Consider the following 27552-nt stretch of genomic DNA (forward strand, 5'->3'; position numbering starts at 1 on the left):
CCGGCCCGCGCCCCGCCATGGAGCTGGCGGCGGCCCTGCAGCTGAGTGAGCTGGCGGCCGCCTTCGCCACCCTGCCCGTCTTCCCGCTCTTCGACACGGCCTACTTCATCGTCTCCCTCCTCTACTTCAAGTACGAGCCGGGTGAGTGCGGCCCCGGGGTGCAGGGGCCTGGCGGGGCGCGGCGGGTGACCCTCGTGTCGGAGTTCCCGAGGCCCGGGCTCGGGGACAGGAACGGGCAGCGCTGCCCCCCGGGCTGTCGCGGGCCTCTAAGCACGAAGCAGGAAAAAGCAGGATCCAGGCGGCCCCGATTCCCAGGAATGCCCCGGCGTTTACTGCCGGCTGGACTCCAGCCACATCCAAGTCTTTTTAAGTTCGGTCGCTTCTTAGCTGCCATCCCAGGGCTCAGTGTCGCGGTGCCGTGCGTCTGCTGGGCTCCTCCGTCTCCGTGGCAATGCCCTCCTCCGATTTATACACTCAAAGGCTGTAGGTGAAACCCCGGGGGCTCCCCACCTGCCGGACCACCCTCTGCGGCACCCGGGGCACCCAGCCACCCTGCTGTGCTTGTCCTCATCCTGTAAAGATGGATCGATCTGCCCCACAGCTTTCACTGCCCGCGATGTCACAGCCTGACTCCACCTTGGGCTCCTCCAGGTGCCAGCTTCTCCGTCTATTTTTGATGCTGTGCACACTCTCCGTGCACTGTCTGGAATAGTTCCAGCCTAACTGCCTTATGACTGAGACAGCAAAGCCACAAAAACCCCATGCTCCAGTATAATTTTAAATCCTCCTGTTGTACGATCTCCGTGCTGTACAATCTACATGCTATTCTATTTAAACTCCACGTAAACAGAAGTGCTGGGGTTTTTTTTTCAAGCCCTGATCACTTACAGCTGTCATCCAGCATTAAGTCCTGAGCAGAACAGTTAACAGGCAACCCTTATGAAAATAGCTTTTACAAATATGTAAGCCCAGTAATCCGTTTGGACTGGGTAAGGCAGGGGTGTACTTTTCACTGGATTCCTACACTGCTTCATCCCACAGCTCCTGTGCTGAAGATTAGTGTCAGGATAGTAATGTCCTGTTTCCTCCTTGGAGACGGCATGGCTTCACGGAGCCAAAGAAAAACAAGTGTTACCAAATTTAAGCCTCAAGCTAAACTTGAGGTTCCTATAGAACCAGCTTCTTCTCATGGCTGTTGCAGCTGTCTTGCTCCCACGTTTTCAGTCGGCTGAAATGCCTCTGAGGATGGAGGAGCCCGAGCAATCACAGTTTCAGCACACGCTGATTCACTTACTGCTATGTAAGGTTGGCTGCTGTTGGTAATGTTGACAAAACATTTTATAGTGTTCTCTCTTTTGGCTGCCTGTTATTGGCTTACTGAACAGAGTTCTATCTGAAATGCTGCACAAAGGACTCAGGAGTGGTTTAAGGCAATGAAGCACTCTTACAGAATTGATGTTCTTGGGAGATTTCCTTGAAGAAGTACAGATGTGGATGAAAATGGCTAGAGGAATGAAAAAACCAAAAGGCAGCAGAAGGTTGTGGGAGGAGACCATAATGTATTACCAAGGAGTGACACTGTTTTAATAACTAGTTGTATTTTCAGAAGCCATTTCCAAAGTAGTAGAGGAGCAGGGAAAAATCCTCAAATCCTTTTCTTTCAAATAAAGATTAAGAATTACTGTTCTATTTTTGCAGGTTATCTTATGAATGAAAGAGCTGAACAGATTGTTCATGAATTCTAGAGGGCACCTAGGTTGAAGCAATGGAGAGAATGGTACTAGTATGCATTTTATTTTTAGACTGTAAAAAGATGTTTTCAAGGGAAAAGTTGCTCGTTCTGATTGCAGCAAGTCGCAGCAAATACAGGAGAGAAACCGAGCCAATTCATAAACTTCTAATGACTCAGTTCATCCGGAACTTTAAGGGGGGCCTGCAAGCTATGATCAGGCGTATCATTTCTGGACAGTATCTGGTACTTGTTCAGGTTTCAGAGAATACACATTTTTGTATCTTGTTTTACAAGCACTTTTCTTTTGACTTATTTTGTTGGAGAACATGCACCACAAGCTTCTGTCATAGAGGGTCTTGAAGTTTCTACCTATTTGCCGAATTCCTCTTCTCATTTAGAATTTGCTTCACAGGAGCCGTGGAGATGTCTCGTAAGAGCCCTTTTGCCTCCTGGCTTTGCGCTATGCTCCACTGCTTTGGAAGTTACATACTTGCTGATCTGTTACTTGGAGAACCACCTATTGATTACTTCAGTAATAACTCCAGCATCATCCTGGCCACAGCAGTCTGGTGAGTCTTTTGCACTTCACCTGATTTATTAAGCGTGAGACACCGCTGGCTGTGTACAAGACCTTCGGGTGTGAAGGGAGGTATTCTGTTTGTGTGACACACTTGTATTATCTTGCTTGGATTAACTGGGGAAAGAAGGGGTGGGGTGATGTAGCCTTTGAGTCTTTTGTACTCCTAGTTTCCAGTTTCTCTGACCAGTTGTCTTAACGCTTTGATGATATGGGTTGGGTGCAGTCCAGTTGCTGGGCATTTCTATTCATAGCTGCTGCAGCAGAACTATGCCAAGATGCAAGTGCAGCGTGTGCTGCACTGATACCACATACAGTGGAGGAGTGGCACACACTGAAAATCTGGGGGCATTTTATTTGTTTTGTTAGTGAAATGTGCGCAAATTAACCATAACTACTCCAAGTTTAATTTCGTGGGTGCGTACGGGTTGTACATGCTATTGTGTGACAGAACCAGTGTTTCCTTCTCCCCAACACTACAGAGCTCTGGATCAGTCCTCTCTGTATGTCCCAGATCAGGACAAACAAACGGGTCCTTAAACTCTTCGTGGTTTTCTTGCAGGTATTTGATATTCTTCTGTCCCATGAACCTCTTCTACAAGTGCGTTAGCTTTCTGCCTGTGAAGCTTATCTTTGTGGCGATGAAAGAGGTGGTGAGAGTTCGCAAAATTGCAGCTGGGGTCCACCATGCTTATCACCGTTACCACCACGGGTGGTTCGTTATGATGGCTGTTGGATGGGTCAAAGGTGAAACATGACATACTGTTAATCTGAGCTCTGTGGGGAGGGATGGGAGAATCTGCGAGGGAAGCTTAAGGTGACCACATCCCTCAGCAGGCTGGTTAGTGGCTGCAGTCAGCTGGCCTCAATCAGTCAGGTTTCCCAGAACACCGACAGTTAGTCATACTTGCCAGGAGGGCTGTCAGTTGAGCCATCATCTAATGTTAACAGAGGCATGAAGAACTGGAGAACATGAAAAACTATGAAATATGGGTGTAGAATTCTGGAATTCTTTGTTCTTCCTCCCATGTTCTACTGTCTCTGGCCTCGCCTGTAGCTTTTCAGGGGGGTTCTATCAATGTTCTAACAGCCCAGGCAGTTTTCTTTTAGCTTTTATTTGCAACAAGCACTTGAGCATCAGTAAAAGGAACGGAGGCAAATGCCCTTTCCCTGTCTCGGGAAACACTCTACAGAAAGTCTGGAAGGCATTTGCCCCACTCTTCTCTTTTAGGCTAACTTCTTTTAAATTTGGGAAGAATGTCATGACCTTTTTGTTCCCCTTCGGTCATCCTTGTCCCTTGGGGATCTGGAAGAGGCATCGGAACTTTCTTCTGGTGCGGCAGTTCTAGCTGTTTGCTTCTACTGTTTTGCAGGTTCTGGTGTTGCCTTGATGTCTAACTTTGAGCAACTGCTGCGTGGGGTCTGGAAGCCAGAAACAAATGAAATTCTTCATATGTCCTTGTAAGTAGGTAGCCTGTAAATTCTCTGCCAGACCAAAAATGGAATTTAACGAACTATTCAGGACTGGATGCAAATGATGCAAACCTTCTAGAAAAATTCTTTATTTCTTTTCTAGCCCTACAAAGGCTAGTCTGTATGGCACAGTCCTCTTCACTCTGCAACAAACTCGCTGGCTCCCTATCTCTGAAGCCAACCTCATCTTTTTTTTCACCATGTTCATGACAGTTTGCAAGGTAAGTTTACAGCAGGTTTGCCGCCAACAACTCTACAAAACCAGAGAAAGAGTACAGGCTTAAACTGGGGGTGTTCGCCTTCCTCAGTCACTACTGAAGGCATTGGCTATACATACCAGGAGAGACCTGCTCGGGAAATTAATAGGCTAAATTCTCCCATCATATAGGCAATACGGTAGAAGATCCTTGTGATAATAGCCTTGAGTCGTGTAGCAATAGGGACTTTTATCTGGAGTAAGTGGAATGCTCCTTACTAGTTAGTATTTCCTAGCTGGTGTGTGTGATCTTTAAATTTATGTATTCACTGTTGTCTGGCAGGTTTTCATGACGGCTACTCACTCCCACGCCTCACCTTTTGCTCCAGTGGAAAGCTTCATCTGCCCAGTTTTCTTTGGCTCTGTTTCCAGTGGACACACTAGTCATCAGCAGGATCAGCACGGGGCCTCCCATGAGGTTTTCCATCCTCCACCTCCTCCTGCAAAGTCAAAAGAAGAGCTAAATGAAGGCACAAGGAAACGGAAGGCAAAAAAAGCTGAATAAAAAAGCAACCACACAGTAAACAGGCCAAGAAAATTCTTCCAGAGCTGAGTCTCAAAGCCACCTGTGACCTCCTTTATCCTCCAGTCCTTCTCTCTCAGACTCTGGAGGAGAGATGGAAGCCAGGACACTGCCAGGCAGGTCCCTGAATTTCATTTGTGCTGTCTGTGCTGCTGCTTGCTTCTTGGTCTCGTGTCTCTCTAATCTGATCATATTTTCAGGGGTTTGTAGATTTGTGCCAGGATGACAAGTGGGTGCCAGTTCCCAAACTGTCAGCAATTACGATGCAGCATTTTCCATTGATGTAAAATCTTTCACTGTGTTTATTTATGAATGGAGGTAATGGTTTGTGCTACTGCAACTCCTTGGAGCTTTCATTGACGTTTATGACGTCTACCAAAACAACAAACTGTTTAGACACAATCAATGTGGAAATTGGATTTCAGACTCAAGGAAATTAAACGGTTTCCTATGAGCCTGATCCAATTTTTCCTAGCTTCCACATCTGCCATACCTCCGGTTAATGTGACATTTTATATGCAATAAGGACATTGACTCCGGTGTCCTAGCCAAACTCCATTTCTCTCACCTAAGTTCCCCCTGATTCTTAATGGACAGAACATTGTCATTTCTCTTAAGTCTGTGTTTGCAAGAGTTTTGAAGCTGTGAAATGCTCCGAGTGCTTTCTGTTGGTACTGTTGTTTTTCTGAACTGTTACGGAGCATTGCTGCATGTTGTTAGTAATAGCGTGTCCCACCTCAAACCTGATCATATTTAACGAGCAAAGCAGCATGGTTCTGGTTTGTTTGTAATCCTGTGGAACACAGAAGAGTGTGCGAGTGTAAATAGGTATTTATTACTATTTATTTATAATTGCCAGGGCACCTAATTCATGGACCTGAATCTGGCTTTTTTAAAATGTATCTTTATGTAGAGAATTGGCTACTTCTAAGCATGGTCCTAAGCCCACAGCTCCATGCTGGTTTGTGCTTAAAGCAGTGATGTTGGTGTGCTGAAGGGCAGCCTGAACACTATCACTGGATGCAGGAAGGAATATTTCTTATATTCTTAAATTAATATTAAGGCTGAAGAAGTGAATTTCACACTAGCTGATTAAAACTACTATAAAGGACTGATAAAAGCACAGCAGGTGAAGACATTGATTATCCTTTGTAGGTCCCTTTTGGCCAAACTACTGTGAACGCAGCTTGTGCCCAGTGAGTGAAGAATCTGAAATGCTCATAAAATGGCTCAGGGAGGAGTCTGTTAGTTTGTTCATGTTCTGCTTATTGCGTTCTTAAAATGATCGTCATCCATGGCATGCACAGGGATGCAGTGCTGGGCTTTCAGTTAAGCAGCATATTGCCATCCCTAGCAATCAGGCTTGCTGCTGTCATCTTGCAACTGGGAATATAAATAGGAGGATTCAAGAAAAGCTTTATTTGTGTGTGTCCGTCGTTGTTTGAAATTGATGGTTAATTAAAAATAAAAAAAACAACCTTGTATGCAACCAGATGACAGCCAGTACAAAAGGTCAATGATTTGTGGGCTTGGGTTTTGACAGTGCCTTAATTTTGTGAGTTTTCCTCCCCTTCAGTAGAAAACAGGAATTCTACCCGACAGCTCAGCTATCTGGTTTTGCAGATACGTCAAGTTTCAGTAGACAGGTATCACTAGCATGCACAAGACTATAAATTTTTTGAGATGTCTGATTCAAAGGGAATTTTGTTTTATAAAAGCCGCCAACAAATAAAAGTTGTGGAGTGACTCTGATTGTCCACTGGCACGTGGGGAAATACGTATGTTTCTTTTACTCTCACCGGTCTCAGAAGCCACACAGTCCTTGACCTGATGGCAAAATGATTATAACTGAAGAGAGAGATCAAACTTTGCTATGTCCTACAGGTATGCCTGAGCATGTTATAAATGGAAATACCATGCTAAAAAGTCCATTGCTTTTGTTGTGTTTGTAGTCTTGTCACCCAAGCAGACTTTCTGGGATTTCAGGGATGCAAATAAGGAAACAAACTTCCTTCAGTGTTTATACCAGATTCTGTCCTTCCTTTTGTCACTGTAACAGGAAGGAGGACGTTCACCTGGGACAGATAAATATATACACGCAGATACAACGACACACATGCAGTTCTAGCATATTTATATGGAGTTTCAGTAGTTCTATTTAAAACTCAAAAAAATTGAAATGCTTTGAATGAGCATGAATATTTATTTAGCATGATACTGTTAGCTGCTGCACTGCTTTCTGAGTCCCAGAGTCCTTGCTCTTCAAAGTCTTTCGGACTGAGGCAAATCGTAACTGCTTACCAAGAACAGACAGGAGAAATATTCCAAGAGATATTAAAATTAAAGCTTTGTACACCTCCCAAGTACCTTACCTGTAATGGAATTAGTATTGAGCAGACAACTGCCATAAAGAAGAGTCGCAAGTTTCATTTGGTGAAGCCTTTCATAGTGAGAGATACAGCACCTTTCTTCAATTTCCATAGCTCAGCACTGGTAGTTGTTAGTACAATTCCAGGCAGGCATCTGTCATTCCCAAGAAGCAAAGACTCATCTTTCAAAAAGCAGCACATCGTAACCATTGCTGCAGGGACACAGGGTTCTCCAGGGTGGGTTCTACACTTCTGGGAAACCCTGCTACACCTGGACATACATTCCCTCCTTAAAACTCTGCTCCAACCAGAATGAAAATGGTAGCTGGGCATTTTCTAGTAGGATGGAGTAACTTGCTTCCGTGGCACAGAGATGGGAATGATGAGGAAAACACGACACAGTCACTCTACCTCGTTTGCTAAATGAGGCCCTGCAAAGGGCCATTTATTTTCTGAAGGGTTTTGCGTGTCTCCCCCCAGATCTAACTCTTAAAATGTTCATTAATGTTCATTAATTTATCAGAGCCACTGAGAATGTCTGTTGCACTGTGGTGTGGGATTTAAAGTCTCCGTATGACCCACAAAATGGAAAAGAAGGTGAGGGCAAGACTTATACCTATTAAAAAAAAAGAAAGTTTCATGTGGTTTAGCTATTCTCTCCTGTGACATCCACTTCAGTGTTACCAACAAATTTTGCTCAGGACCTGGACAGAACAATAAAACGAGCAGGCTGATGACAGTAGGTATTTCAAGTGCTTTGAAAAAATCCTGCCATGTCTCGAGTCTAATGCTGTGCTGGCTGTGCAGAATGTTCCCAGCTCCAGTCTGCTGCAGCACAGGGTGGGAGAGAAGCATGCCAGGGCTTAGACTTCCATGGGACAGACGTCATTCTCTCAAAGATGTTCTGATCTGATAACTTCTGATACTAACTCTAGTGAGATGTAGCTAAATTTAGCAATACATTTAATCCTCAAAGAGGCCCTGGTTGCTTGATGGAAAAAGCAAAGTGTTTCCGTTGCTGCTCTCAGCATTTTTTGCTGATTGACAGGTTTCCCTTTTCTGTTACACAGGGCGAGCCAAACCCAGTGTCTACAGCTTTTTCATCGTTGCAGATCAGCTTCACAGATAGGGAAAGCTCTATGGCCCTTACTGTTTGTAGAAAAAACCCAAACCCATAGGATAATTTTACAGAAAACATTAGTAATTCTTCACAGTAAATGAAGGAAAAAAAATAGGAGCACAAGGGAATGTTTCTACACCAAAGAGCTTACGTGAGAAAGGGCAAAGCTGAAACAATAGAGCGCCAAGCTAGAGCAACCAGTGTTGTTTTCCCCTTTTCCTTTTATTATTAATGACAGTATGCACATTCTTCCACGTTTGTTTTGTCCAAAGAGTAACCAAATAATTACATGACCCAGCTAAGCAGAAAGACCCAGAAGTTAAAGATGGATGTTAACTGGCCATCTCCTGAGCAATGGAGAAATTGTTCCTTTTAACACTTGCCAGGTGATTAAGCTGCCAAATGCCTGCTTCTTCCTGCAGCCTATTTCATGGCTGTGTGGTGCTGTAAAGCACGAGATCAGTGCTGAGCATGTCAGTCCAAACAGCCCACAGGACACACAGAAGCATTAAAAATTACAGCTTTATACATTTCACAGTAGCACATCTTTATCTGGGCCCTTAGCTATAATTGTCTACTTCACAGTTCTGGTGCTATTCTTCAAATGACCCAAGCAGCTGCTGTAGGACACAAGATAGAAGATTATATGGAAGGTAAGGCTGATATAGCATGATGTTTCCTACAACCTTATATACCCAGATATTTTAGTTCTTTGCCAAAATCAGAAGATACATCTATAAAAGATTTTCCAGAAAGCTCACAGTCTGGATTTATATGACTTCTTCCACCTCTACTAGGAAGCCAGGACGCTGACCAGGCAACCAGCTATCAATGGAAAAAATACACCGCTGATACTGAAGCTGAGACAGTCACTCTGCACACAGAGGGGTGAAACTTGCCTCTTTAGGATGCTCTTCTTATTGGCCCCAGGGAGATCTGGTTTGTCCTGTGTGCCCATCCACTGTAAGGAAAGGCTAATTAAAGGGGTTTAGATTTCATCAGACACCAACAGAGTGGTTCTTACTTGGTAAACACCCACAAAATTACCTCTCAGCTAAGAATTTAATCTGCTCTCATGTGGTCTGTAAAGGCAACAGTCTGTGAGCAAGCTGTTGGGGGATGATGGCTCATGGAACAGACAGACGGGTGAGAAAAAAAGTTCCTGTCAAGCCAGAGCCCACGCTGCCATGGCAGAGCCCGCTGCCATCATGACTCATAGTTGCTACTCACTTCACCTCTGTGGTGACACTTCTGACAAAAAGGAGATGTTGTAGTGCCAAGATCAACATTCACAAATACCTTTGAGCCTGGTCTCTCTTTTACACTTCTGCATTTGCACCTTTCACATATTATCCCTAGGAAAAATACCACTTATAATATTTTCTGTCATGACCCTTAATCTGTTTCCTTTATGTTCCAAAAGAGAAATGCGGGAGGGAATTTTTTAGAGAGCTTGTGGATGCAACCTTTTAGGAAGGATCAGTGTGAGATAGTGATTTAATTTTCATCTTAACTTTAGGGTACAGGTAGGCTATAGCGGTGGAATGCAGGAAAACAGGTCTGATAGGTTTAGAGGCTCAACCATTTTTATAGCCTGAGGAAATCCAGAATGTCCCTGGAAAGGATTTGCTTCCTTGCTTTTGTTTGGTTTTGATTTGCAAATTACAGAAAGCTCACCAGAAACCATAACACACATGCTGCACTCCTGCAGAAAGCAATCTGCTGCTTTTCCAATTATCCGGGCCCCCGATGCTTCTCAATTGAGCTGGCAGATCTTGACTTTCCAAAAAAAGATCTGCTAGTTGGTGACTTCTGGTCCCACTGCAACCAATTGCTAATTTTCTTTCATTTGTCAGCTGACAACAATCGGTGTAATCAGTAATAATGCCAGGCATACGCAGTGTCAGATGCACATAGCATGTCACAGATTGCAGAGCCTTGAAGAACAGTCTAAAAATCTGTGACTTTAAGAGTCCCAATGTTGGCTTAAATTAGATTTCGAATAATGTAGGCTAAACCCTAATGTAGGCTCTCTATAACATTTGTCTCTTAAGGTAAGATGCTTCATCTCCCTGACTGTTTGATTTATGATAGATTAGGATGTCAGTTAATCTCTTCTTATTTGGCTAGATGACTGTGGAGATTAATCAAGTACTGTCTGCAAAAGGAGACCATAAATATTGATTATGAATTTTTCTTTAATTATTCCTCTGTATGCCAGAGGGTTAAAGACAAGGATAGACACCAGCCTCTTAAATCTCATTTCACAAGAGAAACAGAAAAATCACAGCAGCTGCTCTGGTTGATACTGTTTTTCTCTGACACGCTTAGTTCAGTTTCCTGGAAAAGGCAAAAAGCCACAGAAACAATGGATTATGGTCTCCAGCGAGAAAATGGGGAAGCAGAAAGTGGTTCCAAGTGAGTGAGTCTGCTTGGGTGGTACAGCACCATCTCTGCTTCCACAGGACATGGAGAAAGCAGCATTTCTTACAGGAAAAGCTACACTGAACAAATACAGAAACACACATTGAAACAAACTGAAATAGCAACGTGCTGTGAATATTGGAAAACAGAGCAGCATGGAAGAGTGACATTGAAAAGCACTCTGTGCACATGAAGGGGAGACGTCTATTCTGTTGGGGCCTCTGCTGAGATGTCTGAGATGTTTGTACCAGTTACCTTATCTCCCTGTGCATTCCAAGGGCATCTGCACAAAGATGTTATTTGTCTACTTGTTCTCTGTTGACAGCTGCAGTTTCCTGCCTTTGAGCTCAACAATTGACATTTGGGGTGAGCCCTGCACACTGATCCCCTCGGTGAGGGGATTAGCAGTGGGTCACGGATGTTGCCCTGCGCTACAGAACCCAAAACAAGGTGGAAGAGCCAGATAGCTTCTGTCACTGGAGTCCTACTGTTAGCTGCAGTATCCCTCAGGAAGTCTTTTTTCTTCTTTCAGATTTCTACCTACTTGATGGTTTTTTGTAAATCATTACATTTTTCTTTCTGTCTTTTCCAATGTGCTGCTCTTTTGGGGATGGTACCCCAGTCCAAACAGAGCTATAAAGCAGTAAGTATTTATTGTGCACAGTTTAAACGCCTTTAGTAAATTCACTCTTGCACAGCTTGACAGAAGGCATACTCCCTCGGTATCAAGAAATCTGCTTTAAATGGCTGAGAGTGCCTGAACCATAAACCATACTAGTACTGGCAGGCTCACCTGATGCTAAAATAAGAGACAATTAGTTCTAAAATAGTCAAAGGTAGTCAACAAGGGGACCTCAGGCGTACAGCACCTGATAAGGAACACATTTAGTGCCTTAGAAAGAGCCCCCGGTGATTCTGCCCAAGTGACAAACACTGGTTGCTACAGAGATATCTGTCCTCTTCAAATACAGATGGATTGCTCCAGGATGCTGTGAAGTTTCCTGCATCTCAGTGCAGACAGTCAACCATTTCCTACTGTTCCTGTCGAAGTAGCTGAAATTATCTCAGTCTTTCCTTAAAAAACAGGAGCAAGCCAGCTTTCTGGAGAGAGACACCACAGACTGGTGGTCATTGCCATTAGTCATCCCCCCTCTAACGAGCAGCCTCTGCTGAGGAGAGCTCAGGGAGTCCAGATAGCAGCACGAGCTTTGGTCCAGATACATGCTGGGATCTTCTCTGTGGGAAGATGCTTCCCCTTCCTTTCCAGCCCTCCAACCTGGTCCGAATCTTCATCAGCTCAGTTTTTTCAGGTAAATAAGCTGAAAAGCCCTGAAGCTGCTGAATGCATCAGACAGTCTCTCTGCTTGAGTCTGAAAAGCCTTAAAATGAGGTGAGACTACTGTGCTTAGTGGAGAAACTGTAAGCTTGCAGCTTCATTTATTTGAAAGTGAAGACGCCTATAATCTGCTGCATTTTATGTACAGCTTTATTTGCCCTTAGAACGTACCAGAGACGGCAGAATTCTGTATTAGTTCAGGAACTAACGGCATTCACAGTGAAGCGAAATTCAGCCTAGGCACTCCTGCGCAGTAACAGCACGGTGCAGCGCGATGCCTGTCTGCACACAAGGCTGCAAAGTTTGCAGGCTTTCTCAAAACCCTGGGCAACACACGTTTGATTCCCATCCACCACTTAACAGCAAGAAATATTTGTGAAGACCTTCTCTTCTTGGACAATATCCAAATATTTCCCACTTCCTCTGCCTACTGGAACACAGTTGCCAGACTGAGCTCCTAAACTGGTAACTGGCAGCAGGTAACAATGACTCAGATTTTCAGGAATTACAAAACTCCATTCCTGCTTCTTTTGAAAATCATTCACTCTGTCTCCATTTTTAAATATGAAAACACAGGCTTAGACAGGCTCTCAATTCCACAAAAAGCGCATTCCAAAAGAAAGAAAATACTGCAGCATCACCTCCAGTAATGCCGTGAATATGTTGTTCAGACAGTGAGGTGTTTCCAGCCTAAGTAGGTAGGTCAGCACTTACAGGAACAGAGCTGCAGTTTCTGGAAAGAGTCTATGAGAACTGCAGACAATCTGAAACGACTGGGCACATAAGGACACAGCTAGGGTTAAGATTTTGCCTACAATACCTGTCCAAGTTGTGGCAGACCTCATGCATTTTCAGGAACAGTTTTGGGATGAAGGACGTGACATGATTGGATTTTCACCAAAAGACAGGGTTAGAAAACCCCACTCTCTCACTGCAAGGTGGGGAATTCATGTGTTTTAAATGAATTTACACCTGAGTGTAAAGCAAAACAAGGATTTCCCATAACCACTGCACCTTTAATGAAAGCTAATGAATTATTCCAGAGAGTAGTTGCTCCCTGTTGGACAGCAGTGCAGACCTTGTAACTCCTAACCCAAGGGAGCCCTTTCCTCATCTGAAGCTGGCACAGACTTCATTAGGGATCACTTTTCACTTAGAACAGTCCCAAGGAAAGCTGCAGATACAGCCATTCCTTGTCCTAATTTTAGCATTCCCTCTTGTACTACTTTATCGCATGATTATGTAGTGCCATGAAAGTTTACATAATTTTGGGGAGAGAACATTCCAATTCTGAAGAAATTATAATCTTTCATGAGAAAACATATGTGAGGAGGGAAAAGTCCTTTATATTCCCCATGTCTTAATGTTGCAGGTGTGAAAAGTATCCATGACTTCAGACCTGTGTATCAGTGAAAAGGAGAGGGTGTATGCATGTGGGTGCTGGGAGTGAACACTCATGTTTCTGTTTGTGTGCATATATGTGTTTACTCTTATTTGCTTTGCCATCTTAATTTATCTTAAGTTTACCTAGTTTGTTGATTAATTCAGTGAACATATCACTTAAAAGGTGTCACAAAGACTCTTCTAGAAAGTGGTAATTCTCCTGTAAAAAGCACAGCAGGGGAAGCAGCCATAAAAATTTCACAGACTTGACTCTGTATGAAAAGATTCCCTGTGGGTAGAATTGCCTTTTATTGTGGCTGTTTATCACTGCTGAGATGGGTCAACAGTGTGGCTGAGTGGTCTTAAAAGAGGATGGAGGATTTGCTGCAGCAAGATGTAAGAAATACATTTTTCTGGATCGATGTTGCTGTATTGTATAACTATGCAATCCAGAATTTCCAGATCCAGAGTTTTCATATTAGCAAATTAACACATGGTGTCCCAAGCTGCAATAGAACCTTTAAAACATACTCCTGGTGGTAATGAGGGCACAGGCCTGCAGACATCTGGAAAGCACACTTTTACAAGACTTAACCTCAGTGCCATCTGTGTGAAATTCAACACAGATTAGATGATAGCAACATGAACTGCATTTTCAGCGCAAGGTCTAACATGACAAGCAGACAACCCAGCTCTAAATTCCTAACTTCTGGTGTGCTGCGCAAACCCTTTCATGCAGACATGGCTACAGAAAGAGACATCCTTCTGGAGAAAGTACACCCAGAAGTGCTGGCCTTATGTCAGAAGCACGGCCTAATGTTTGAGGTAAATTACTTCTTTCCTGTCTATCCTGTCGCAAAGGCCACCAAAAGATGTGTGATGGAGAAAAAAACCCCAAATGCTCATAGGTTTGCTGTCTCCTTATAAGCCACCTAGAGTCAAACACTGCTGTACCCACTCCCTAGAACTTTTGGATAAAGTATATTCGTATGTTTGAGTTGTATGGATTTCAGTGCAGAGTTAGGTGGTTAATCATCTTCAAGTGCCTGGAGACGAGGGTTTACATCATCCTTTTCTTTCTATAGTCAATCGGAAAAAAGTTCCATGTATAAATTCCAGTGGATATACTTCAGGAGTGGTTGAACTAGTCCTAATTATAATAATTTGCACAGAACTTCTAGCACAAAAGAGGGTATGGAAATGCCCTTATCTTCTTATGTCTTACCTTATCTGCCCTTATGACAGAAGATAGGCTTGAAATGTTGCGGAGAAAAACCTACAGTCTTGAGGTTCCTTGTCCTGAAAGACTGAATTGCTTACTTGGTCACCCATCCTCCAAACTCTTAAGTCTCTCACAGGAGAAATCCCTGCCAAGAGATTTTTAGTATCTCAGCATCTCTTGCAGTGTTCCAGTAATTAAAGTTGCATACCACTAGTGTCCAGACTGATTTAAAAAGTAGACACGATAGAATGACTTAATTTTCCCATGTCACTGTTTTTACAATAGCACTGACTAGTCTAAGAATCTTAAAAAAAATGTATTTTTGCGCAGGTAATTGATTTGAGATGGGGTATTTCCAAACTTGTAGACCCCAAGCATCAAAACACACAGCTCTCCCGGGAGGAAACTGAAGCCTGTCAGAAACTGTCAGCTGTCCCACCTTCACTGCAGTGCATGCTCAGCCCCTATGGCTGCAGTGGGACATACAGAGCAGGCCACACACACTCAGAAGGTCTACTGGACAAGGAAGGTGGTTTTCCACAGCAATTAGCCTGCCTGAGCAGCTTCAGAAAGCAGCTCACTGATGAGGCCGAGATGTCAATAACAGCCAGTAGTCCCTACAAGACAAAAGGAGCCCTGACAGGCACACACATATAATCCAGGCCTGAACACAGTCTCCTCAGAGCAGAAGGTAACAGGGGTTGTGCCTATTAACCAGCAGTTGTAAGAGGCAGATGGAGTTACACAGAAGGCAAGAAGCTCTTGCTCAGAGCTTGCTTCCATCCCAATACCTCAATATTAAGGCGGCTTTCTCAGTAACTAAGGAATAAATGCAAATTCCCTACGTAAAGAATCAGAAATGAAAATGCCATAGCAACCACCAGGGACAGAACAGGGTGTCACTCTGCAAGCCGATACCTGTTCCATGCTTCTAACCTACTCAAATTCCTTCGGTCACTCCTCTTAACCCCTGATAGCTTGCCACAGCCAGCAGCCCACCTCAGCTTCCTTGAAGCACTTTGGTGACAGTCCTGAACAGAAACCCACACCCAGAACTTTAAGCTTTGCAGAAGGGGAGAGGAGGCTGAGTGCGACACCCACAGATTGCTTGCTCAGATTGTTCTGGATTTAGAAAGGGAGAAAGTTAGTTTTGCTGAACAAAGAGAATAAACATGCAGTCCCAGGAGGCATAACTGAAGCCACAAGTAAATAAATAATCAAACAAATATTTGTGCAAGTTGTGCCTGATTTCCCTCAAGACACTTGCACCAAAGGCCAGCAATGGATGGGCCAGAGACCGTCAGAGCCTCATCTGAGCGTTACTGCACCCCAGAGCTCACCATTGCTGAGCTCCTTGCAGGTCACACCAGTTAGCAGTGCTGTATCCATATACAGATGGCACTAGCAGGCACTCAGGCAGTGTCTTCCTCAGCCTGATGCTCAGTATGTACCTCAAAATCTCAGCAAAACCAGCCACAAAGGTTTGTCTACTCTCGCTTTCCTATACACACACCAGAAGGGCACTGCTTGAAGGTTACACTGTGGGCTTGCACTCTGAGCTCACTCTGCCTGTTTCCAGACTGCATGGATACTGGATGCTGATGCTTTTCAGGATTTCGTTCTTCTCTGGCCCAGCCTTCAGTCCTAACGAAAAGTCCCCAGGCTCAGTCTTGTTCCCTTAGTTCTCCTCCACCCCAAAGCCAATCTTACAGTGCCATTAACCAAACTCCCCAAACCACTTCTGCTCTGTGCTTCCACTCCCTCAGCTCCATCATGCTCTGACCCCCCCAGACACGCTGTAAAGGCCTGAGGAGCTGCTGCTGTAGTCACTTCCCCCCCAGCCTGGGGCAGGCTGGGGCTCTGCCGGGCTGTCCTTATCCAACACAGAAGCCACACGGGCGCTGTAGTTTCCAGCATGTTTTCTGAGCAGCCCTCCCTGGCAATCCCAGGTGCTAAGCCAAGCAGCCAGTCCACACACCTGCCTCCCATCAGGCCACCGTCAGGCGTGGGGCCTCCAACACGTACCTGCCTCCTGTCGGGCCACTGCCGGGTGTGGGGCCTCTGACATACCTGCCTCTGTGAAACACTCCTCAATGCTTTTCTAAGATTTAGAAGTAATTGGCTTTCTTACCATAGACAAGCGATTAGCTGGTAATTGTTCAAGTGTGGGTTAAACTCTCGCTGCATTATTTCCATTCATCTTCCCCCTCTTGATTATTCTTTCAAATTTAGTTACAAAGCTGTGTGCTTCACCGAGTGACTGAAGCTGTTCAAGTCACTTTTTGTTCCTTATGTAACATATAGATACCATATCACTTTCCTCACATTGTAGCGGCACTGTATGATCTGACCTGATGGATTTATTAAATATCCTTGTTTCAAATGTGTTTTGTTTGTTTGGTTTTTTTAAAAAAAGAAATTTCTCCAGTATTCTAGCTTGGAGATTCATCAGACTTCTTACAGACACCTTAAACTGCTTCTCTTCCCAGTTGAAAAAGCCACAGGTTTTTATATTCCCTGGTTTGTTAATCAAGTTCAAATACATTATATAATATATATTTATATATATTATATATATATGCCACTTTCTTTCTGCATTATCTGATCCTGTGCTTGTCATACTCATTGTGCATTGTTGGACCAACTGCTTAGACCAAGTTTAGAGTCAAGACCACAGCACATCCAGAGCTGAGATTTAAGTGATGCGTTTTGCCTTAATATTGCCTCCACAATATTTATTTTTCCTCAGTATTTTCAAATGACTCCTAATATAGTTTCACGTACCAAGCACTTTACTTACTTGTGTAGATCATTAAAAAGAAAAAAACCAAACCCCACCATGACTATTGTATCTACGTATTTTGCCACTATGCAGGTATGCTTTTTAATTATAATTTCCAATTCGGTACCAGGGTTAGTTTAAATAATTTAATTCCTCTTCTAAATGCTTTACCAAAACACACAGTGGATGGACTTCGTTTCAAAATACAAATAGAGGGGAAGTGAAAACCACAATCTGACTTAATTAAAACTCCAACCCCTTTTTTTTGCTGAAACATCAACTTGCATTTTTCACAAGAGCAGCAATCTGGAGCAACTGCAATGCTCCATGGTACAGTAAGAACATGCCAAGTGCTACATCTCACCGCATTGCCCAGAACAGCTGGAAGGAAAGTGTGTGGGATTCAGCACATTTTCACAGAGGTCTGGCATACAGCATCAGCACACTCAGAGACATCTTTAAGAGAAGTTAAAAAAGCTAGATGGTCTTGCTAGAAAATGTATTTGATGGCAAATTCAATTCATTCCAGGTCTCATGACAATACAGTACATTATTCCATTATTCCTGGAGGCAAACAGAATGCAGTATCTCCAGCATCTCTTTTGGGAGGGGGGCAGGGGGTGCGGCAGGGGGCAGAACTGGATGAACGTGGTCTGGCACAAAAGAGTTTTTAGAGTAGGGTCTGCAAAGCCAGACAAGACAGCTAATTTTATAGCAGCAAGGTTCACGCAGTTACATTCTCAAATTAATGCCAAAGAAAGAACAATGGGACAGTAACATAAGAGCAGTCAAGGCCACCTGGTAATTCCAAACCTCTTCTCTTGTGTAGTCAGAAGATCACTTGTGTTTCTAAAAATCCGTTTAGTTCTCCTTAAAGAGGGTTGGGGATTATTTTGTGGAGTGAGCTCCTTGCTTATTTATGTTGTCTTCCCTAGTTCAATTTTCTTCTGGATGGCACGTGCTGAGTGATAGATCAAGGAATCAATGAGTCCTGCGACTAAAAGGAGAAAAAAAAACCCCAGACAGATCAAGCCAGACATGCCTCAAAGAGAGAAAACTCTCAGGGAAAGAAAACACAAACCCTTCTGTTAGTGGAAAGGAGTTCCAGCTCCCTCCCCCCCCCCCCCCCCAACAGAAAACAGCTGCTGCTCAGAAGAATAACAACCTCAGGTCATCAGGGCAGATAAGATCCAGCTTGCAGGGCAGAGGTGATTATACCTCTCCAGAAAAAGATCTCTCTTACAGCGTTAAAAGAGAGACAGGCTGAGTCGCATGTGCTTACTGATGAGTGAGATTAATTTGGAAAGGAGGCTGATGTTGAGAACTTTTTGCCATGTTATTGCACTGATCCAGCTTGCCAAGGGCATGTTTCCCATTTCTTGCTCATTTCATAGCATTCTTAAAAATAAGCTACCCTACCCAATGCTGCCCTTGATGGACATCCCTTATCAAAGACTGCAATGTTTACCCACCAAGGACACAAAGCAAAACAAACTGATGCCTTTAGTTCTCTCTGCAGTATTTTCCCCAAAGCTCTCCAGCACTGAAGGAGCCTGTTAACTCAGTGCTTGTTTGGGACCACAGAAAAGTTTAGAATGGGTCTACTGCACCATGAAACCAAGACAACCCTGCATCCATCAGGGCAGCTTTTGCAGGGCAGGAACCCTGAACTCCTACATGGGAGGGAACACAGGGTGCCAGTGAGCAAAGGTATTTTCAGTGCCTTTATGAAGATTCATGTTCTTTTTTCTTTTAGTCAACACCTCAATCTAAGGAGTAAGTGATTACTTGGCCCTATGCAAAGATACACATTTCAATGCTATATAAAGAGTAGCCGCTAAAACGGGAACAGTCTTTTGTTTATTACTGTAGAATACAGAACTACTGGCCTTACTATCTGGTCTTTGAGTGACACTTCAGATGACTGCCTTTTGTGGTTGTCTTGCCCTGAAATTATCTCTACCTGTGGAATAAATTTGATTCTGTAACACAAATACTGTTACACAGCTGATTTCTTTAGAATATAATAGTTAGGTTGGAAAAGACCTTTAAGTCCGGTCATTAACCTAACACTGCTAAGTCCACCACTAAACTATGTCCCTAAGTACCACATGCACACAACTTTTAAATGTCTCCAGGGATGGCGACTCAACCACTTCCCTGGGCAGCTTGTTCCAGTGCTTGACAACCCTTTCAGCAAAGAAATTTTTCCAAATATCCAATCTAAACCTCCTCCGGTGCAACTTGAGGCCATTCCTTTCATCCCATCACTCGTTACTTGGGAGAAGAGACGGACCCCCACCTCGCTACTACCTCCTTTCAGGGAGCTGTAGAGAGCAAGAAGGTCTCCGCAGAGCCTCCTTTCCTTCAGGCTGAACACCCCCCAGTTCCCTCGGCTGCTCCTCACCAGACTTGTTCTTTAGACCCTTCACCAACTTCAATGCTCTTCTTCAGACAGGCTCCAGCACCTCCATGTCCTTCTTACAGTGAGGGGCCCAAAACCGTACACAGGATCCAAGGGGTGGCCTCACCACTGCAGGAATACTGGGGGACAATCACTTCCCTAGTCCTGCTAGCTACACTATTTCTGATACAAGCCAGGACACTACTGGCCTTCTTGGCCACTATTTCATCTTTCCTCTAGAATATAGACTCAGAACATGGCATATGGCAGCATGAACTGGCTGCCAAAGGTAATCAGTGCTAGAGGGCACTTTCATTTGTCGCAAAAATAAGTTTTGAAAGCCTCTCCTTGAGTCAGCCATAGAAATAAAGATGACCAAATTTATTACAGACAGAAATTCTGTTTAATAGTATCAAGTTAATTGAGTACTGTGACACCTCAGGTGATGGGAGAACCTTGCAGATAAAGGTATTATGCAATACATACAGAAGCTGACTTCTCAGGTCCAGTAAGACATGCTGACCAGATAAATCTCCAGGCTGGCCCTTCACAGCCATGTGAACATCTATGACTGTGTTTCAGAGCACCCTGGGTTATTACCTGGAGTGCAAGGCTGGACCAAGGCTGGGCTCTGTCACACACATGGAGCTGAGCAGACACTGATCAGCTGTTCAGAAGCCAACACTGAGAACAAAGCCCAGACACTCAAACAGCTCTGCAGGAACAGCCTCTCCTTACGGGCCCCCATGTAGCTGTGAGGGCTACTTTTAGTCCCCGCAGAGCACTCACTGGAGCTCCTGTGTCTGGGAATGCTTTCTAAGACCTCTCGAGATGGCTATGCTCATGGCAACCTGGGTTCACAGATTCTACTGGCTTTAGTTCCACATGAAAGCAACTGTCTGCTTACAGACCCAACCTGGCCAAGAACACAGTACAGATACATTCATATGGTATGTGAAAGACTGCATTATTTGAAAACAAAGTGTCCTTTAGAGCATCAAAGTAAAATACTATGATAGGTATGTCTTACATCATCCACAGCATCTTGAAAGTCTGCAGCACTACTTATACTCTCATACCACTCCCATGGCTCTATAGAACATGCTATATTCCCTCCTGAAGTCTGAAATCATCTCTCCCCATCAAAAAGGGATTTATTATCAGCCATACACGTTTTAGAAAAAGATGGCAAATGTTTAAAATGTAGAAAGAAAAAAGATTGAAAGGTGTGATACCTGTAAATATGCCTCTGATGACGACACAAGCTCCTGTGAGGAAGTGTGTAAAGGACCTAGAATGAGGAAAACAATTTGAACAACCAGCATGAGCTCAGATACCAAAATGTCAGATAAGTAACAATTAACTAATACAAACTAATTCATAATCATCATAATGTTCATCATAGCAGGTAAGTATGCATTATATAATTACTAAGAGCTAATGATTAACAGATTTAACAAGTAAATAACCCCTATTGGCTACAGAATAGAGTTTGCCACTGATACTTTTACTCATTAGCATTGAGCAGCATTACAGCAGTGTGCTCCAAGGAGCTCAATGGCAACACTAGGAGGCAAGTACTGAACTTATAAACCTAAAGAAGGGCTTCTAATCACCAAGATTTTATCATTCCTACACAGGCAGAATGTACAGCAAGCTGCTGTAACACAAACCCTAAATCCCTAAGCACATGTTAATACATTTTAAGGTATAGACATCGGCTGTCCTTCGTTATGATCCCAAAATATTGGACAGCTGCAACCCCCTCCATTCCCCTGCAACTACATGCCTGTGATTAAGGGAGGACCTGGAAAGAAGAAAGAGCTTCCGTACTGACTATGACATGCAGAAAAGCTATAGTAAATGCAGAGTAAGTAACCAGTTTGGATCAGTGTGGGTGCTGCTGTAGGTGCTGGCTGAAATGCTATATAAATCATCTTCCCATTAAAAAAAGACTTTGAGGAAATTAGTCTGAACTGAGAACCATTATATCAGATTTCTGCTCAGTACACCAATTTCCTTCATCTTGATACTAGAATAAAAAGTTTCAGGTAATAATCAGAAAAACCCCAATCCTTTTCAGATGTGCACGCTGAGAGTAAGGGCTTCTGGGAGCGCCTCTTCCTCTCCACTGACTGGGAAGGGGCTTGGATGGCTTTCACGCATTTGCACCGTCGTGTCTAAGTGAGGATGGAGCTTTAAGCTATGCAAAATGATGAAATCAACAGAGGGTGAATGAAATGGACTGAATTTACGTAAAGGCTCATACCAACTGCTGAGACAACGTATCTGGAGGAAATGCCTTGGCTGATCTAGCAGCAAAAGCTGCTGCACGGCAAGCAGTCTGAGCAATGACTCCAATTCTGACTGAACAGGGTAAGGCTGAAATCCCAGATCTAACTCCTCTTTATGAAGATCTACCTGAAGAAGAAAGACAAACCTGGGAGAAATTGGGAGCACAACAACATGAGGGACAGTGGCTATTTGGAAGTAAACTGCTACTTCAAAAGAGGTATTTATGACCTATCACTTGCTGGCAGCACGACAGAGCTCACAGAGGGCCAGAAAGTATTGCTCTCAAAACAACTGTGGGCAACCCCTGGAATTTATGCAGCAGCCAAAAAAATTGGTGAGAGCTGTCGGCTGTGTAAGGATCTGCCTCTTTAAGAATGAAGATACTGCTGGGAAAGCCGCCTCCAGCGACGAAGTATCCTTTTCAAAACCTTCAGACTGATTATGCCGAAATGCCTAAAGTAATGGGGTTCACATACCTACTTCTTGTTGTTGATCAATTGTCAGGGTGGGCGGAAGCTTTCCCTACTTGGAAAAATGACTCAAAAGCAGTTGTTAAAGCTCTCTTAAAGGAAATTATTCCTAGATAGGGAGTTCCAGAGCTATCTGACAGGGAACCTCACTTTTCTGCAGCTGTATTAAAACAGATCTATCATTCATTAGGAATTCGATCACAATTACATACTCCCTATCATCCAGAATCCTCAGGACAGGTAGAGAGGATGAATAGAACTCTCAAAAAGAAATTAGTCACAGTCTGTAAACAGACTGGGTTACAATGACGTGAAGCTTTAAATTTGGGTTTATGGGATATAAGAAACACTCCCAGGCAGCCAACTGGAGTTTCTCTGGCAGAAATTCTTTTTGGAAGGATTATAGCAGTACCAGGAACTTATGTCCCAGCAAAGACAAGTTTGTCGGATGGAGGTGAACAGGCAACCCAATACTTATTGTATTTGCAGAATTCTTTCTCAGATTTGAGAAACGATGCATATTGGTATCAAGGAATTAACATCTCGGTTCCCCAACCTATCAAGGTGGTGAAAGAAACTGATCGTTACAATACCTGTTGTGATTTCTATAGTTGTGCCTGTGATCGCATTAATGCAATGTTCTGTAACTTGTGTGACTGGCTTAGTAGCAAAATTGCAAGAAAGAACTTGGAAATATGTTATCTATTCAACTATTGCAGGTATGCAATAACAAAAAGGAGGAAATTGTTAAAAGAAAATGCATTTTGAATTAAGAAATTTAAAGTGCTGAAGCAGCTAAGTGGCAGTACCAGGCCTCATCCCTAGCACAGCCCTAATCCAAGGCTGGTTTAACACCCAGGCCAGTTAATCAGTGGGAGAACAGAGAAGCAACAGATGATCAGTTTGTGCACACAGGTGCTCGCAGAAACACAGGGTGCTTTTAGAAAAATTGGCATACGTGAATAGGAATTGCTTGTTCAATGACTAAGCATGCTTGAAGGAGTATGTGAGTTAAAGCAGGCAGACAAGAAGATCGCGATCCAAGGAGGAGCTTGGAACAGAGGCAGAGGCTGGAACCAAACAGATGAATCAACTGGGACAGAGTCAGGTGATGGATTCGCAGAACTGACAGGACCAAAGGAAACTTCTAAAAACTTTGGATGATGACCAATGATCTGATAAGTGTAAGCTGTGCTGTATCCCTTTGTTCTCTGCCACTGACTGGGGTGGTGGCCCAGCTCTGCGTTGTGACTAAATCAAGCCTAGCGGTACCCACGTCTGTGTAAATTTTTCCTTTAACAGTCAATACTGCTATAGTTGCCATTTAAATAACTGACTGAACATCAAGTGTTACTAATAGAAACTGATAATCATAGAGTTTCATGAAGATGGGTGGACACTTCCAATCTAACTTGCCACATTTGTGGTGGAAATCAAACTAGCCGTGTCCTTTTTCCAGACAGCAGAAGAAATTGCTCGTTGCATGCAATGCAATTTGATCGCTTTCAAAATGCCTCTCCTGGATGAGACTGTTTGCTCCCTCTGAGTTTCCCTTCCTTTCCGTTGATAATGTAAGGAGCGAGAGCAACCGGTTCAAACTGAGTAATCCCAGTGGAGGCTGGCAACACAAGTAAGGCAGGAGGCCTACATGTGTTAACAGAGAATTAGATACAGAAAAGCGGGGTTTGACCCCAGACATTACATTCGTAATGCCACAGCCTGTGAATACAGAAAGGCTGCTAAGTGACACAACAGTAAGAACGCTATCACCACACTTCTGTGAAAACAGGAGAAGCTCTCGTACCTACCCACTGTTCAGCTCTAGGCTTAATTTAGCCTTTCAGCTTTTAAGAACAGAAAAGTTAAATCTGAGTTACAACAAATCAGCAAGTTTAGTTCATGCCAATACACAGAACTACACTATCACCCAGAACAGATAATAAGGACCTCACGTGTTAGAAAGACAAAGTCGGGACAGCATTACTGTTAGATTGCAACACTACCAGAATCGTTCCCGGTTTGTACTGAAGTACAACAGTAAGTCATAACATGTAAAAAAATGCAGAGGAGAGGGTTATGTAGCCAAGGACCACTTACTCCAACTTGTAACTGATAAATCAACTGAAATCTATCAATCGGGTATGCACTAACACACACAAAGCAAATGTAGTAAGACGCAAGTTTAGGCTTAAGGGTCAAGTCAGTGGAGCCTTAATGGAAAGAGGCTCTTTCCTCGAACCAGCTCGTCCCATTTGTCAGCCTCCTAGGATTTAAAGATGCACCCAAAGTCAAGTTTTGCCAGAGCAGCTGCTTGATTTCTAGTAGGAAAAGCCTATTCACTCAGCAGCTTTGCTCCTGAAATGCATCGAGTCCTTATCCCAATTTCAGGGGGACCAGGCAAAAGACTTGCCTTGCAAAAGTACCGAGTATAATATATATATACACACACACAAAGAAGAGCTTGTCTGATCTGTCAGTGTAAAAGATTTGTGTCCTATAAACTCTTCAAGAGTTTGTGGTGTTTAAAATGCTGTGAATTCAGCCGTCCAATGTTCCCATGAATCTCACAGCAGGCATACAGTGATGGAAAGACGATGAGAGCATCCATGCAAGAATGGCAGAAGAGCATCTTACCATGTCTCTCGGCTTCTAGAGTCACACGATTGGCAGCTTTATCCAAGCGTTGTTTAAACAGCTTGTGCTCTACATCCTGCTGCTGCTCTCCTGTTACATCCGCGGCATCGACGCTCAAATCTGAAAGCAGTGATCAAGGAAAGCGGTCTATCAACACACATTTGTTATGGCCTGTAGCAAGCTAAGGAAATGAAAAGACAGAATCGTTCAGCCAGCAGGGTAAGAACATGCCCAACAGGGAGAGCGTGTACGGCTGGGGTCAAGTGACTGACAGGGAATAAAACGCATGGTGCAGCACGCTAAATGGCCTTCCCAGGTTTGGTTTGGTGTCCCAGGAGGACCATTTCCAACTTCCAAGAAAGCATTACCCTGAAAGGTAGACATGCTTAAGGCAAAAAGCCAAAAGCCAACCCCTCAAAGCCCAGAACCATTTTCAGGAACACAGGAGTTAAGCCTATAAATGGCTGAAAGCTGCCTCCTACCTCTTCCCCCGCCACCCTTCCCCCTTCAACATCAGCACATTTCCTTTCACAAAAACATTGTGACCTGAGGTATCAGCTCGGTACCAAAGCACCACGATGTGCTTGCTGGCTGAGTGCTCTCTTAGAAGGCTGAAAGCTTCTCCGCACACAACAGCTGAGGCTTCCAGTCTCTCTGGCCTTCCCACGCCCTGTGAAACGTGAGGAAGCCAAAGACCAATAACATCTCGGGGGGTCAGGAGGAAGTCAAGATGCTCTACATCTAGAGTCCAACGCATTACCCAAAGGAATTACCACAACAGAACAAGAGGCAGGAACAATCGGTAGACAAGCAGATAACATACACAGCAGTAATACCCAGTCAGACTTGCAGGACTTCCAGTCACTTCATCCCGCAATTTTGTTTTGAATTTAGTTAAAAGGTAATCAGATTCTTAACACTCATTCTGCTTTTATAGCTTCTGGAGAAAGGCTAACACATGGCATTGGCATTACAGTCAGAATTCAAGTACCAAAATCACAGCAAAGCTGTGCCTTGCCAAGTGACTTCCAAAGCAGGCTCTCGAGCCTTTCAACAAGACAGTCAAGTCTGGAGTCTCAAGGGAACTCTGTGCCAGCTCTGTCAGTACGACTGAGCTCTCTGACAAAGTACACCACCATACAGAAATGTAAGTGGGTTTAAACCTCAGGCTCATTTACAATCTAAGAAGATAATACTGCCTGACTAGATGCGCTAGTTTAAGCACCCAGCAGGCCTGGCTGTGTAACCACGAGGGACCACCAATTCCTCCCCGGCTGTTGCCCAAGCAGCAGCACAGCACTCGGAAGCAGCAGGCACATGGAGCCTCGTGGGCCCTCCGCAAGTACAAAAGTTATCCCTCCATAGTCAGCAGTCCGACTCACAAGCACAAGGCACATGCCGAAAAGTAACGTCTGGACCGACCTTCAGTTTAGCTTCCCTTGATCTGTCAACGTACAATTCCGGATGAACCTAGGTACAACGAAAAAACAAGAGCCCCATTTCACTGGGAAGCAAATGCAAAGGCCTCTTCCCCTCAGCTGCTCTGGTCCAGGGGCTGACAGTCACGACACAGGATCAGCGAGACACCTGAGCTACTGCCTCCCAACCCTCCCTGGTAGTTCAACGCTTGCCCTTCACAATACTTTTTAGAGAAATCAGCAGTCGGGGGCGAGGGGTGGGGATTCCACCGCCGGCTTTCTTTTCCTTCCCTTGCCCGCTCACAGGGGTGGGAAGAGACTCCTGAGCCACCCCCCTGCGACAGCGTTACAGCAGGCCCTAAGGCAGCCTCTGCGGCCCGCGGGGGCCGGCGACCCCCGCCCGCTGCCACGGCCACGGCCAGCGGCTGGGGGAAAGACAAAGCCCCGCGCAGAGCTGCGGCGGCTGCAGCGACTGCCCGGGCAGCCCGGAGGCGGCGGGGGGGCGGCGGGGCACCGCGGGCCGACCCCCCTCCCGGGCCCCGCCGCCACAAGGGAGCACCGGGGCCGCCCTGCCGCCGCTCCTCGCCTCCTCGCTGAGGTAGCGGCGCAGCTCCGAGAAAAAATAAAAGGCAGCACCGTGAGCAGCCCGCTGACCACCGTCACTGCCGGGGAGACGAGAACCGCCGGCAGCCCCGCCGGTCCCGGGCCGGGCCGCCCGCCTCAGCCCGCCCGCCGCCGGCACCAGGCGCTCCCTGCCGCGGCCGAGCGCCGGCCAGCCACGTCCCCCCCAGCCGGCCGCTGCCCGACGGCCACGCCCGGGCTCGCCCACCGGCCCCCGTCTGCCCTCAGCCCGACCGCTCACCCAGCGCGCCGCCGCACGTCCCGGCCCGAAAGTCTTCCAGGCTCCCGGCGAAGGCGCCGCACCGCCACCGCCGCTCCAGCGCGCCGCGCGGGCCGGAAATGAACCCACCTTCCGGGGCTGGGCCGGCCCCGCCGGGCAGCGCGGCCCGGAGCCGGCCGAGGAGGGGCTGGGGCTGCCGTCCCGCGCCGGGGCGGGCAGGGGCTCGTTGCCGCCGCAGGCTCCCCTCAGCCTACCGGCCCCCGGGGCTCTGCGGCGCCCGCCCGCGGGGTGCG

General features: G+C 45.1%; 2 protein-coding genes across 9 annotated transcripts; one reads left to right on the forward strand and one right to left on the reverse strand.

The window, feature by feature from the left end:
* TMEM38A (transmembrane protein 38A) lies at positions 1–6313 on the forward strand. 3 transcript variants are annotated; one of them, XM_055707078.1, is made up of 6 exons: positions 1–130; positions 2145–2301; positions 2872–3056; positions 3683–3770; positions 3886–4003; positions 4322–6313. In XM_055707078.1, exons 2-6 carry the CDS (start codon positions 2156–2158, stop codon positions 4541–4543), a joined length of 759 nt encoding a protein of 252 aa, XP_055563053.1. In that variant the 5' UTR covers positions 1–130; positions 2145–2155; the 3' UTR covers positions 4544–6313. The 3 variants fall into 3 exon arrangements, with proteins under 3 accessions (XP_055563053.1, XP_055563054.1, XP_014133219.1); XM_055707079.1 differs by having other exon boundaries at positions 15–141; XM_014277744.3 differs by lacking the exon at positions 1–130 and adding an exon at positions 1696–1777.
* LOC106630986 (endoplasmic reticulum-Golgi intermediate compartment protein 3-like) lies at positions 1559–27544 on the reverse strand. Of its 6 annotated transcripts, XR_008731737.1 has the most exons (7): positions 27281–27513; positions 26423–26470; positions 25001–25181; positions 20837–20892; positions 17996–18194; positions 4356–4478; positions 1559–3731 (listed from the first exon to the last, which is right to left on the reverse strand). XR_008731737.1 is itself a non-coding variant. In XM_055707083.1 (5 exons), exons 2-5 carry the CDS (start codon positions 26395–26397, stop codon positions 4435–4437), a joined length of 303 nt encoding a protein of 100 aa, XP_055563058.1. In that variant the 5' UTR covers positions 26398–26470; positions 27281–27544; the 3' UTR covers positions 4385–4434. The 6 variants fall into 6 exon arrangements, 1 of the variants encoding a protein (XP_055563058.1); XR_008731734.1 differs by lacking the exon at positions 26423–26470 and having other exon boundaries at positions 25001–25120; positions 27281–27477; XR_008731735.1 differs by lacking the exon at positions 26423–26470 and having other exon boundaries at positions 18011–18194; positions 25001–25120; positions 27281–27476.
* Between the last annotated feature and the right edge of the window lie 8 nt (positions 27545–27552).

This window comes from Falco cherrug, chromosome 4 (genome assembly GCF_023634085.1).
Source record: "Falco cherrug isolate bFalChe1 chromosome 4, bFalChe1.pri, whole genome shotgun sequence".
Taxonomy (NCBI): domain Eukaryota; kingdom Metazoa; phylum Chordata; class Aves; order Falconiformes; family Falconidae; genus Falco; species Falco cherrug.